The sequence below is a fragment of the Podarcis bocagei genome (genome assembly GCF_964188305.1).
Source record: "Podarcis bocagei genome assembly, chromosome: 1".
Lineage (NCBI taxonomy): Eukaryota > Metazoa > Chordata > Lepidosauria > Squamata > Lacertidae > Podarcis > Podarcis bocagei.
The window spans coordinates 75,757,053-75,770,695 of NC_138125.1; the positions used below are offsets into that span (position 1 = coordinate 75,757,053).

Below are 13,643 nucleotides of genomic sequence, written 5' to 3' on the forward strand. Positions count from 1 at the left end.
CAAGAGGCTCAGTGGTTTAGACCACAGCACCATCCGTGTCCCATAGGTGAACAATGATACAGCACCTGATTCTTCCAGGCCATTTCCTGGGCACAATCTTAGCACTAGCGAGATGAATTTACCTCACTCTTTGCATATTCAGAGTTACTTCATGTAGAGGCGTCCAACTAAATGGAGTGAGGGCAGGGACCGGATCATTATTTTGCTTTCTGCCCAGTTGTCAGAAAAGCAAGAGGCAAGGCCTCCTCAGTCTCTTTTTTAATAGATGTACACTGTAAACCTGTGGTCCTCCAGATGTTGCAGAACTACAGCTCTCCTTTCCCCTGGCTGTTGGCCTTGCTGGCTGGGTCTCATGGGAGTAGGAGCCCAACAACATCTGGAAAGACATAGGTTTCCTCATCCCTGCCTTAGACAAACAGACAGCTTTTGCAATGGGCTCCATCTCCTGGGACCGTGGTGCCAATATGCCTAGGGCCACTTGACAGGTTATTTCTCTCTACCTGTTCATCACTTCTGTGGAGGAAAAGGCATCCACCGAGAGTATTAAGAGCAGCAGAATAGATTGTGTGTGTCTTTTTTTTTTTCCACAGAAGGAAGATAATTATGCTGTGTTAAGTGATCCTTAAACCCGAGATATAAGCAAGGATTTAGGGCTTAACTGAAGGCAAGCACGAAGCCATTAAATACATACGCAATTGTTTTTTCTTACAGTGCTGGTGTCGGAAGGACGGGGACATTCATTGCAATTGACCATTTGATCCATCAAATGGAGATGGAGAACACTGTTGATGTGTACGGTGTTGTATATGAGCTTCGAATGCATCGGTCTTTAATGGTGCAAACAGAGGTATGGGCAGGATGCTATTCTAAGCACATAAATCAATGACCTACATACACATGGCATAGCAAGTAATATTGTCATCAGCTTTCAGCATTGTTCCAGTTGATTTAATATTTCTTTTGATAACCTGGAGATGCAACTGCAGACACCAGACCTAAATGTCTGAACAATTAACTCTGCACCGTTATTTCAGTTTCTGTTCCTATTGCTCACTTTGAGGGCCACTGTTGTTGATTTCTTTTGAATGCTGGAAAAAAAGAAATCCCTTTCTTGCAGTCACTTCCTATATGGGCAGGAAGAGGCAGATGTTTTAAAACTGCGAGATTTCTCCCCTTTTCTTTCATATAATGAAATGGCAGTGGAGAAGCCCAAGATGTATGGATGCATTGCAGTTGTTGACTGCAGTAATGGGCATAATCTCTCTTAAAAATGATTCATCATATGAAAGCTATGCTACATGTTCATTATTAATGTTATTGTTATTATCTCTCTCCTTTAGGACCAGTATGTCTTCCTAAACCAGTGTGTTTTGGACATTATCAAATCCCAGAAAGATAAGAAAACAGACCTTATCTATCAAAACACAAATGCCATGGCAATCTATGAGAACTTCACACCGTTGCCACATATTGGGAAGGCAAATGGCTACCATGCATAACTGCAAGGGAATGACAAGCCTCCTACTTCTGCCTTTTACATAAGTGAGGAAATATGCACTGTTTTTGTATGTATTTCTATACAGAGACTTTTTCCACTTTTTAAAAAAGAATAACTGAAGATGTACACATTTTTTAAAATGCCAATGGGAACTGTAGTTTCTACAATAGTGTTAAAGGGAAAATACACTGTATTTTACAGATGGATTTGAAGAAGGTGAAGAAGCATCACATGATTGGTGTATTATCACTGAATAAATGACGGGATCCCTTTTTGAACTTCAGAAATAATAAATGACACAGATACTTAAAATCAGGTTTGAGGGTCACTGTTCCAGAGATGTTTGTATGTACATTGGCTTTTCGCCAACAGAAACCTACATTATCAGTGACTACTCAAGTTCTTTTTGTTTTATTTAAAACGGGAACACAAAAAAATTGCAAATAGGATATTTTATTATGTACTTGTGCCTTTTTCTAGCTGTTTTGCTATAGACAAAATGATCAGAGTCCTATATTTTTGTATTGAAATTCTCGGTTGAAATATAACATTTAAATAATATCAATATCAATTCTCATTTGGAATAGCTTTGTTGATTCTTCCTTCATGGAGGTGGCAACCCTTTCTTTGTATTTTACTGCAGTCTGCAGAGACTTTTCCCTAGAGGTAATTCACTTGATTGTGTGAGGACTGGAGCAATCGTGTGACACCTTGGCTGTATAAAACTGTATTAAACTGTGGAATGGAGCCTTCTTATATGGTTTAGCTGAAACTTGTTTAGCTTTGTATTCATCCGTCGAGATTAGTACTTCCCACTTCTAAAATCTGTTAATATCAGTTGTAAGTATATTCACGCACTTTCAGTGCTCTTCAGAACCCATTTGTGCCTTTGTCTGTGCCTGAAACTTCGTTTTCCTTCACCTCACTGACCATAGCCCCATTTTCACTCACTGCCAATGAATCTGGTGAGCTGAAGATGTCATTGTCTGATGTCACAATTCTACTTCTGACATGCCTGTAAACATGTGACTCCCTAAACCAATCTAAACATGAGTGAGAAGAAAGGTGGCTGAGGTCAGTGAGGGCAAAGTGAAGGAAAATGGGGAAGAAATGAAGTGGCAACTGCCAGTGGAACAAAAGGACATCAAGCATGTAAAGAAATAAATAGCAAATCTTCAATATGAGTATTCCCCCCCAATTAGTTTTGTGGGATATGCTAATTTCAAAGCAAATATTGAACATAGGAGATGTTTTGCCTAGCTTTCAATCATGTAAATACAAAGCCCATCAATGTGTTGTGGAAGCAGGATTGTTAAAGTACACACTGGCTACATAAACACTTGACAGGTGAAGAGGCAGTTGTGTGTCAGGTCCACTAAATCCAGCATTACCACACAGGCCCTCAGGTTTCACAGCAGTTTCAGGAGAGTAGTGGTGCTGCCTTCAACATGTGTAGATAGGAGGGAGGCAGCTGCTTCTCCATGTAGTTACAACCCATCTCACTGGGAACTCATTGAGTGCCCACTGTCTAGGTAGCAGTTAATCCAAATGTTGCGGTTATCACTTGATAGCTTATCTCCTCAGTTGGTCTTGAGGGATGGCCTTTAGTGGTGTCATTCACGGAAGAGGAGGGCTATGTCTCAATCTGAGCTTTAACTTGTTTTCTTTGTGTGTTGGTGTTGTAGTATGTGTCTCTGTCGGTGGGAAGGGGAGGGGGGAATGAAGGACCCACCCTATCCAGGTTGAAATTTTTATGTTCTTGTATGTAATAAGGATTTATTTAAAAGTGCAATATTTGATTTACTGAATGAACGCTTGCCTCTATTTCCATAGAGTTTTACTCAGGTTCAGTATCTCTTCTTAGTTGTTCTGTGGTTTAATGTTCTTAAATGTGTCGTTTGTGGAAGACTGAAGAACTCCTATGGCAGAGTGATCCCAGGAAGGTCCATTGACTTTGCTCTGTTTCTCTAAAAAGTAAATGTTCTAAAGATCTACTGATTCTTTCAGCTGCAGAATATGTTTTAGCCAGTTAAAACTGAGGTATATATTTTTAATGTTGTTGTATCAAAGATATATAATTGCTCTACCTTTTGGTTTATTTGTTTGTTTGTATTATGCTGCTGTAGTTGTAACGGATACGATTAATGAAAATTGAAGGGTTCTCCATTAAATTAATTGTGTTGGTACACTGATGGTGAAATTATGAAGGTATTCTTAATGAAGGACTTGTGGCATGGGAAGTGGGAGGGGTTGTGGTTCATTATTCTTTTAGTCAATGCGCTGGCAGCATTAGGAACTCTCTTGAGTGTGTTATAGAGCTATCTGTAAAGTATTGGAGCGTTGTGGGCTCCACTCCTCAACTTTCTTTGGTGCAAAAACCCTTTGAATTGCATTGAGCTTGTGCAGAGCAGGCAATATGCTTGAGGGAATTAGGGTGCTGAAGGGTATACGGTAAGCTACACTCCATGGCTCTGGAGTATTTAAAATTCTGCCAGTGGGGCAAAATCTTTTGGAAACCAATAGCTCAAAAATGGGGAAATGGTTGCTAATACAGTTCTTCTCCTACCAAAGTCTATGATTGGTGGCTTTTTATATCTATGCCTTAGGTAGAATGACATTTGGATGTTGGTGGTTGGACCAAATGTATACATATTTTAAATGGTTGAAAGAGGGGCCCCACTAAAATATAGATTAATCTGTTTCATACGTGCCACATTCCAATGCAGGGGTCTTCTACATAGTAGAAATGAAATCCTGCTTGATTTTGGGGGAGAACCAATAAACCCTTGTTGTTGTCTCTGTAGATCATTATCCAGGAAGAGGTTTTGCACAAGATTTGTCTAATGTAATAAGCAACGGTCCTAATCATGCCATAATTGATGCTAGCAGTCTTTGTGCATCTTGACATAAATACAGTTAGCATGCAAATAATTGCACTTGTGAACTCTCCTTACAAAATGGGGTCTCAGACCAAAACTGGCCTATTGGGGTTTTTTCTTTTCTCTTTTTACAAAGTGCCTGTCTACCATAGATGACTGCTGTGTCTGAAAAGTTACCAGAATGTATTTCATTGTTTCCTGTTAAAATAAATGGCATCCTTTCAAGGCAATGCAAATATTCTTAAGAATGATGAGGGGAATCTGGACTTGCCCTTTCCTGTGGACAGAATGGACTGAGATCCAGTGCAGACTCCCACTGAAGGAAGTGAGGAGTGTTTTTCTACAAATATCTTTCCCTGTACTTTTCAGTGACATCTTCCACACCGATCTGAAATGTCTCCCAATCCTGCAGTGTAGTGGGAGATGGGGACACAGAGGAGCTATAGAAGGACGAGAACAATAAAAAGTCATCTTTCCCCTTTCTTCAGCAGAATATCCTACAGGTGAAGTTCTGTTAATCAGGTAGGATCCAGCCCTACATGCCTGAAATTTGTGCTGGTTGAAAACATTAGATCAATTAAAAGTTGCAGGATCACAGGCCCAGGGTTCAGAGGTAATTAAATTTCGCATAGGCTCCACTCATTATGGAGGTGTAGGACTTGGGCAAAGAAAATAGGGGGAAGCATAGGAGCATGCGCTTTGCCTTGATCAAAGGTGGTGTTACCCTCCAGATATTGCTGAATTACAGCTCCCATCAGCCCCTGCCAGGGATCATAAACTGCAGTTCAGCAATGTCTGGAAGGCAGCAGGTTTCCTCACCCCTGGCTTAGATTCTTTCCTTTACTTCCTTTCAGTTAATCCCTTGCAGCTCATTCACCCTACCTCATGAAGATGTTGATGGATGCTACTAAAATAATGTAGCTCCTGATAGGTATCTTCGTCAGGGGACAACTCTGCCCAGTGATAAGTTTATAGCAGGCATAGGCAAACTGGGCCCTCCTGATGTTTTGGGACTACAACTCCCATCATCCCTGACCACTGGTCCTGTTAGCTAGGGATGATGGAAGTTGTAGTCCCAAAACATCTGGGGGGCCCAGTTTGCCTAAGACTGCTTCATAGGGTTTGGCCAGAGTCAGTCTGGCCTTCATTACTAGCTGCAATCAATGGGGCTGTCAGGGCAGGACTTTAGAGCTCAGGACTCAGCAGAACGAGCAGGGAGGCCCCCAAAAGTAGCAGCGTTGGATTGCCGCATTTTCAGCATATTACTATCTAAAGAGGACTATTAAGTCCAAAGCCTAAAATTGCCTAACTATAACTGAGTGCGCATCATTTTCATAAGCCATCTGTGTGTGAGAGAGAGGGGGGGTGCTGTTTTAGTTCATGCTGTAAAAACTTAGCCCTAAACATTTGCACTTGATTACCTGCCTGTAACGGGAACATAACACAATGGTCTGTGGATGTGTTATGCTAGCCCATCCTAAGCATTTGTTTTGCTGACAGGCCTGATCTTCCTCTTGGTCAGAGTGTAGAAGCTCATCTGGGGCAGCAGCAAAGGGCAGCTAACTTGTCAATTATTTGGCTTATTATTTTTACCACTGTTGGGTTGTTATCTTTTTGCAGGTGGGGGTTCAGACACCAAAATGCCTTGGTCTGTCTCCTTTGCTGACTGCAGAGACAGTCCAACAGGGTACATATCAAAACTGGCTTGAATCGGAATAGTTTCTCACTGGTCTGCTTGTTATATAATTTCCTTTTGATCTACGCTTTGAAGTTATAAAAACACCTCAGAGTGCAAAATTATGTTGCTTGGAGTGTTCAAATCATCCTTTTTTTAGCCTTAAAACTTGGGAGTAATAACCTATGGGTCAGGATTCAAAGGAAGGAGAGAACAGTTCATGCAGGCAAGAAGCTTGCTTGTTTGCTGTTTTCACCACTGTCAAAAAGAGAGAAGTTGTCATTAAGTTTAAAAAGCAACTAGTCTCTTGGACAGTGGAACCTGCTATAATGCCCACATCAAGCAAAACCCCCATGCATCCCCCCTTCTTTGGATGCTTGCCAGTCTCCTTGTTTTTTATTCTATTTTTAATTTCCAGGCAAGGCATGATTTTGAAAAGAGAGTATTCTTTGTGCATCGGCTGTTGCTGTTATAATTGTGTGTTCAAATGATGTACAATGTTCAGTGTTTCATTCATTGTACAGATGTTTGCTGCATACTGTCCTTAATTTTAATTGTCTGATTGTCTTTTCAATGACATAAAAATAACTAAATAAAACATTGACACAATATGTTTCAGTGTATGTTCTTCCTCTGTGGTCCGTGGTAATTTAATCAACTCCCCTTCCATTTATCTCATTCTAGGGCAGTTTCAAAGACTTAAACGATGAAAATTTAATCCTTTACACACGACTTTCTAAACTCTAGCTTGCCGTGTCTTTGCTTCAATCTTTCTACAAAAAGCGGAAGGCGGACTTCCTGTTTAGACCTTCCCGCTTTCGGTGCCTAATTAAGAAATTTCATAGTCCAATTTTCCGTTCTACTCACGGGTAGTTGTTTAAAATCCAATTGTTCACAGGAAAAAGTCAGCGCTCTCCGGCAACAGCAATGCGGCTTCACTCCGTGAAAGAAGCAGTCGATTCAAAGCACCGCGCCACTCACCCCCACGTCGCTCCGGATCCCCGAAACCGGGGTTCCCCACGAGTAGGGGGGGTGCAAAGGTGCCAGCCGAATCCCACGTCCACAGGCTTCTGCCGCCTGTGGTTTTTGATGGGTCTCCGCCTCGCCATGGCGTTTCAGACCCTGTTTTCCACGGAGCGGATTCCTCCCGATCGGAGGAAATCCGCCATTGCCAGAGGCGCCAACCCGGAAGTCAGGTGAAAGGAATCCTTATCTTTAGGAAGCCGACTAATATTTCCTGTGTTTACCACCTTGCTGCCTCACCTGTGCATGCAAGCACACGTGCATATATGCAGGGACAGAAGAGAGGATAAGCAGTGCATGGATCCATTCCTGAATCTGCATATGGAATAAATGGGTACAAGGCTAGATATGCACCTCAGATGGCATGCATCTGTTCACAGGTGACACGAAAACCGCAGGAAAGTTGAAGTGCCGTTCTAAAAAACATGCTTCTGCAATATCATTGACACATTTAAAAAATTGTACACAGGCACATTTAAAACTTCCTTTCTGCCTTTCACATCATCAGCAGGAGAGAAGCTCAGAAGCATTCAAGTGGCATGTGTAACATCCATCCTAAGTAGCCATTTCAGTGTGCAAATGATAAAGCCTAGATTCCAGCAGTCAAGGGATGAGCTAACAGCTCTGAACCTCATTGCCCAGTAGGAGTGCAGGGCTTGTAATTGAGAATAAAGATGAGAAACGTATCACAGCTTCATTCAAAATGGGGAAGAGATGCCACAGATTGCAACAGCATTTCCGTTTTGTAATCAACACCTCTGTGACTTGAGCCTGTCTTGGAGAATCGCATTGTTTGCCTTGGAAGCCTTTACCCCTAGTTCCAAATGGATGAACCTGGTTGCTGGTAGTTAACTAGAGCCATGGGGAATATAAGGAAGCATATGAATGCCTGTCTAGCAGCAGTGCGAGATTACGTTTTGCATGTAGCTGCCACTGGGAGGAATTAGACATAACGCTAGACCGATTGCACAAGTATCTTTGCTTGCCTGATGGAATGATCACCCCTCTCCTTCCCCCAGTGCACTCTTTTGGGAGTTCTCCTGACCCCCAGAGCCAACTTAGGGAGTATGGGGGGCACAGGAAGAGAAGAGGGAGGAAAGCCCTATTACACTACTGGAAGTTCTTCTGTGGGCTTCTGCTGGCAGGACTAATGAGTTGAATCCAGCCCAATATAGCTATTTCCTGATGCAATCTGATAATATGTGCCCCCGTAACCCTTTGCCAAGGCCAGCCCACCCATAAGACAAAGTGATGTGACTGCCTTAGGTGGCAGGATCTATGGGGCAGCAGATCCAGCCGCCAAGGAATGCATCAACCACTGCAGCTGCCGCAGGGTCAGCAACAGCAATGGCACACTCAGAGGCTGGATCTGTCGCCTCTCAGCAAACAGTAGGCATGGCTCATCTGCCACTTCTAGGGAGGAAATGGCAGGGACTGCGCCTTCTGGAGTCTTCTGGGATCTGCACCCTCCCAGCATGATTCAGAGCCCCACCACCAGAGCCTTTGATTCCCACTTCAATGAGTAGGGTTGAACTGAATTGGATTCCTCACTTGTTTCTGATGGAGATCTTCACTCAACTCAACATGGGCTCAAACCCATGACCATGAGATCAAAAGTCTCATGCGCTACTCCAGTCCTCCAGATGTTTGGGACTACCATTCCCATCATCCCTAGCTAACAGGACCAGTGCTCAGGGATGATGGGAGTTGTAGTCCCAAAACATCTGGCGGGCCGGAGTTTGCCTATGCCTGCTCTACTGACTGAGCTATAGTGGGAGGCGGATGCCATTTTGTGGGTCACCCCAGGTGCCAAAATGACTTGCCCAACCTTGCCCTTTTCCCTTGCTCATTGGAGTTTCTGGGGTGCATTTTGTTTGCCTGAACAGGGAAGACTGTCATGATTATTTATTGTAGTTCTTTATTTCATCAGATTTGTATACCACTTGAACGTAAGAAAGACCCTCAAAGCAGTTTCCCCACATCTGTGGCCCCTTTTAGCAACACACATCAATTTGGGAGGCCCTCCATTTTCAACTCAACGCCAGCATCCCCTGGAGTGAAATCTTGGTTCCTGATCTTCATACTGTTTCATGGTGAACCTACACTTCCTGTTTTCACTTTCCACATCCCCAGAAGCTAAGACCTTGCCCTGTGTTGGAAAGTCACATGGAGCTCACATTTCTCCACCCAGGTCTGCTGTGTGCAAGACCACAGGTGGATGGAGCGGAGGTGCAAATTCTCACCTTTGCAGGGTACCCAGGCAGCATGCAATGCTCCCCCTTGCACTTTCTGGTGCTGATTTTCCTTATTGGCTAATGCCTCCGTCCGCAGCCAGAGCAGGAGAGAGGCACGGTCTCCTGTGGAATGGCAGCTTTGGACAATTTTATTGGCTGATGAATCAGTTCTTCTCTGGCAGCTTTCCAGTAATGCTGGATTGCCTGAAATGGGAAGGGAAAGCAGGTTACTCTGCCTAAGGCTGTGAAAGGATTGCTTGGAGACCAACGCGGCACTCATGCCTTGCTGCACAGTGAGTATATTAAGAGAATATCTCTCTGCATGCCATGCTATCTGAGGATGATTTGCCGAAACCCTCAATTAAACCTGCAGCTTCAGCAAACGCTGCTTAACTGCAAAGATGTTCCTGGTTGTCGCTGAGATCGGATTGCTATTGCAATTGAATGAGTTTGAACGTGGCATTTGGCTCTTCCTCTGGCAAATTCCTTTGCTGCAAGATCCTTCCTGATCTGAAGGCTTATCTGCAAGATGCCAGTTTTGAATAATTTTGTAGTCTTTTCCTCCGTCTCTCCCCTGGAACTCCAACATTATAGGGGGAGGCAGGGAGGGAACCCTGATGCTTAATTTGAATTCATTTGGGGGGTAACTTCTTTGGAAGTTGGGGGGGGGCTTTTGGCTGGGGGTGCTTTTGCTATCAGTTGTATAGCAAGGATTAGCTTTCCAGAGGAGTAGAAATAGGGCAGTATAAGAAAGGGAGGAGGAGGAGAGACAGAGCTTTTACTTTTGCCAGCCTGGGGAGTGTGCTGTGCTTAAAGGGACAGGATACTGCATTGCACCTAAATTACTTACAAACAGTTCTTTTCGGGAAGTCTTATGGAAGTGACATCAAAAAGTATTGCTACCTAGGGGGTTAATGGGTCACCCCCGTATATATGCCCCCCCAAAGGGAACTCTGGAGAAGCTTGAAGGAATGCAGCTTTTTCAGACTGCAGTAGCTGTCTAACAAAACCTGCAGTTGAACCTGAGGACCTGCCTGCTTCTCGGAAGTGCTGCTGAATATTTTAAGTTTGGAGCAAGCGCTCCTTCCACTGCTAAAACCAACCATGTGAGAGGCTGTGACTTTGGAGTAGATTTTTTGAAACATTAATATTTTATCTCCTGATGTGGTGGAGGGGGAGACTTTTCCAAGTGACTATAGTCTTTGGAAATGGGGGAGTATGTATCTGAGAGACAAGCATCCTTCATTTAGCAATAGACACCTATGTGGTGAATCACTGTGGACTGTTCTGGGTGTCTTTTGCTCACCAGGGCACTCCCAGGCTTCTGAGGTGACATTACTATTTTGTGTATTCCAGACGACTGGGAGTTTCTTTGCGTATTACACTTGTGAAGACACTGGTTGGCTCATTTTGGTTGTCTGTTGCCCAATAGAATGAGTTGGTTTTCTCCCATTCTGCGACTCTCATTGTCTGGAGCTGAGTAAGCTCCAGGTCTCTCTGTCTAGAGGTCCCTAAGGAGGGACTCATGGCCTTTGGGCTCTCATCTCATCCCCAGAAAGGGTGGCTAGGTCCAAAAGAAGAGAGCTCTTCAGCACCTTTAATAGCACACAACTACAAACACTGCAGAAGCCCTGTCCTCTTCAGCAGCCAACCACCCTTTCCACAGCCTTCTGCTTCTGGCCTTTCCATTGCTCTTAGCCTGTCTCTGTTTTAATCATTATATGCATTTGTGAATTCTGGGCCATAGTTTATGTCTTTGATTATCTCCCCCACTGTTGCCTGAGGAATGCCTCTTTCAAAGATACAGTGGTACCTCGGGTTACAGACGCTTCAGGTTACAGACGCTTCAGGTTACAGACTCCGCTAACCCAGAAATAGTACCTCAGGTTAAGAACTTTGCTTCAGGATGAGAACAGAAATCGCACAGCGACGGTGCGGTGGCAGCAGGAGGCCCCATTAGCTAAAGTGGTACCTCAGGTTAAGAACAGTTTCAGGTTAAGAACAGACCTCCAGAACAAATTAAGTTCTTAACCCGAGGTACCACTGTACTGCAAAAATGAGCACTGTACATTTTTGAATGGCAGGGACAAAAACAGCCATGATACAGGAGCATCAAGAGTCATCAAACTGTTGATATCCGCATTCCAGTGAAGCTTGCGTATTTTATTTTATTTAAATAAAAGCCTCCATCTCATTGCCACGTTCTTTGATACTGCCATTTTATTTATATCATGCTCTCCCTATCCTAAAAATATCTCAAAGTGGCTCTACAAACAGTACATTCATCTTGGCTGCTCCATGGAGCACACAGTCTGCATATTTCCTCTCACACCTTCATGTGGTGCCAGTCCAGTCCTTTCTGAGCCATGTGTAGGTCTGTCCCAACTGAGTTGGGGATGACACCTCTGCAGAAAGTGTCCTGCTCCCAGGCTTCCCCAACCTTCCTACTTGTAGTGACAATCTCCTGGGAGGCAGATGCTGTAGGCCCAGCAAGAAAGAGTTTCCAGGCCCCCATAACCAGTGATGGACCTTGGCGCTTTCAAATTTCAGTAGTGCCCTGTGCAATGCCAAAATCCGCCTGGCACCCCCCGCCTCTCGTGTTCCATTGGGTGTCATAGCTGCAGCACCCGCTGCAGTGCCTCGAAGGCTCAGCGCCCAGGATGACCAAACTGGCCGTGATACCCTAAATCCACCTTTTCCATAACCCACTGTGTCACCTTTATCACTAGAAGCTCAATGAGTCTCAGGAGCTGTCCAACGGGTCAGGAGGCATAGTTTCCGCCAGAGAGACAAGCTGTAGCATCAAATTAGTGATGAATGACACACAATCCATGATTACCACTTCATTCTTGCATCAATCAATGTGTTAACTTTTTGCTTTAGTTCCCCCTGCCCCCAATTCTTGTAGTGGCTATTCTTTCCCAGATTGAAATGCATTGCAAAGCAGGAGCACGCACTGCTAGCCAAATGTTGTTTAATATGGCGACCAATAGTGCAGCGATCTTGCTCCAGGATTAGAACCATTGATTGCACAAGACTGGAGCAAGATTGTGTCCCATTCCCTCCGATAAGAGCCTGATATTTTTGGCTCCAGTTTTGTGCAATCAGTGGTTCTAAGAACCCGGGCTTTTTTCAGCCTGAACTTGCCTGAACTCTCTCAGGTAGGTGCCATTGCTATTCCAAGAGAACAAGGGAGGCATCATCGTGAGTTCCAGCACCTCTTTTTCTAGAAAAATAGCACTGCAAAGAAGAGATGCCCACTCACATCAAAATGCATTTGTTTATACAAAATATTTCCATCCCACCTTTCAGAACCAGCATCCTCACATGACCGCCATATAAAATGCAACCAATTAACTATTTGGAAAATCTAGTTCCGCCTTATTAAAATGAGCAGTAAAGATGTCAATAAGATGCAGCGGTTGCTAAAAAAACAAAATGCAGGTGGATTTGGAAAAGACCCTGATGTTGGGAAAGATTGAGAGCACAAGGAGAAGGGGACGACAGAGGACAAGACGGTTGGACAGTGTTCTCAAAGCTACAAACATGAGTCTGACCAAACTGCGGGAGGCAGTGGAAGACAGGAGAGCCTGGCGTGCTCTGGTCCATGGGGTCACGAAGAGTTGGACATGACTAAATGACTAAACAATAACAACAACAAAATTGAGAGTCAGCTGATCACAGAATGATAGAATTGGTAGGGTTCCTGAGGGTCCTCTAGTCCAACCGTGTGCAGTGCAGGAATCTCAAATCAATATCACAAATATGGGTCCACCACTGGATCCACTATGTCCCTGGTGCCTGCTCACCTATCCTTTCTTATCTAGCCTCTCTTATCTTATCATGCAATAGGCCAGGAGCAAAGGTGTGGGGGTAGGACAGTAGCAAGGTTGGCGCTGTGCAGATGCACTGATAGAGCCAATCTGGCACTCCCTCTGCTTCACCTTCAGAGCCCTAAAAGTTGCCACTTCCCTGCCCCATCCAGATGAGCCGCACTGTTGGGACGTCCCATCTCCAGGATAGTGGCTACTTCTCCAATGGGGTCTGATAAGTGTTGCAGAAGTGGGATAGGAATCTACATTTTCACCTGCATCATCTGTGTGTATTGCTCATTTCTATCACTGGACTTCCCTTTTTAGGGAAGACAGGGTTTGGTGTCCCCTGTTTCTGGCTTTCAAAACTCAGCGGACTCTTGTGATTATGGAGAGCGGTTGGAGTGGCCGATGTATATCACTGTGAAATAGCTTTGTCTCTTTAGTCAAATTAGTTTTTTGTTTTTGTTTTTTTATAAAATTTTTATTGGGTTTTCCGCTTTTATAAAGGCAATACAAACA

The 13,643-nt window shown here is 44.0% G+C and overlaps 1 protein-coding gene across 1 annotated transcript in view; it reads left to right on the forward strand.

Moving 5' to 3' along the window:
* The window catches only part of PTPRJ (protein tyrosine phosphatase receptor type J), a 95,420-nt gene extending 88,759 nt beyond the window's left edge, over nt 1–6,661 (forward strand). Inside the window, exons 23-24 of the mRNA XM_081205847.1 lie at nt 712–847; nt 1,341–6,661. Of these exons, the coding sequence (XP_081061973.1) occupies nt 712–847; nt 1,341–1,499 (295 nt within the window). The 3' untranslated portion in view covers nt 1,500–6,661. The remainder of the gene's footprint in view (nt 1–711; nt 848–1,340) is intronic.
* Nucleotides 6,662–13,643: the final 6,982 nt, after the last annotated feature.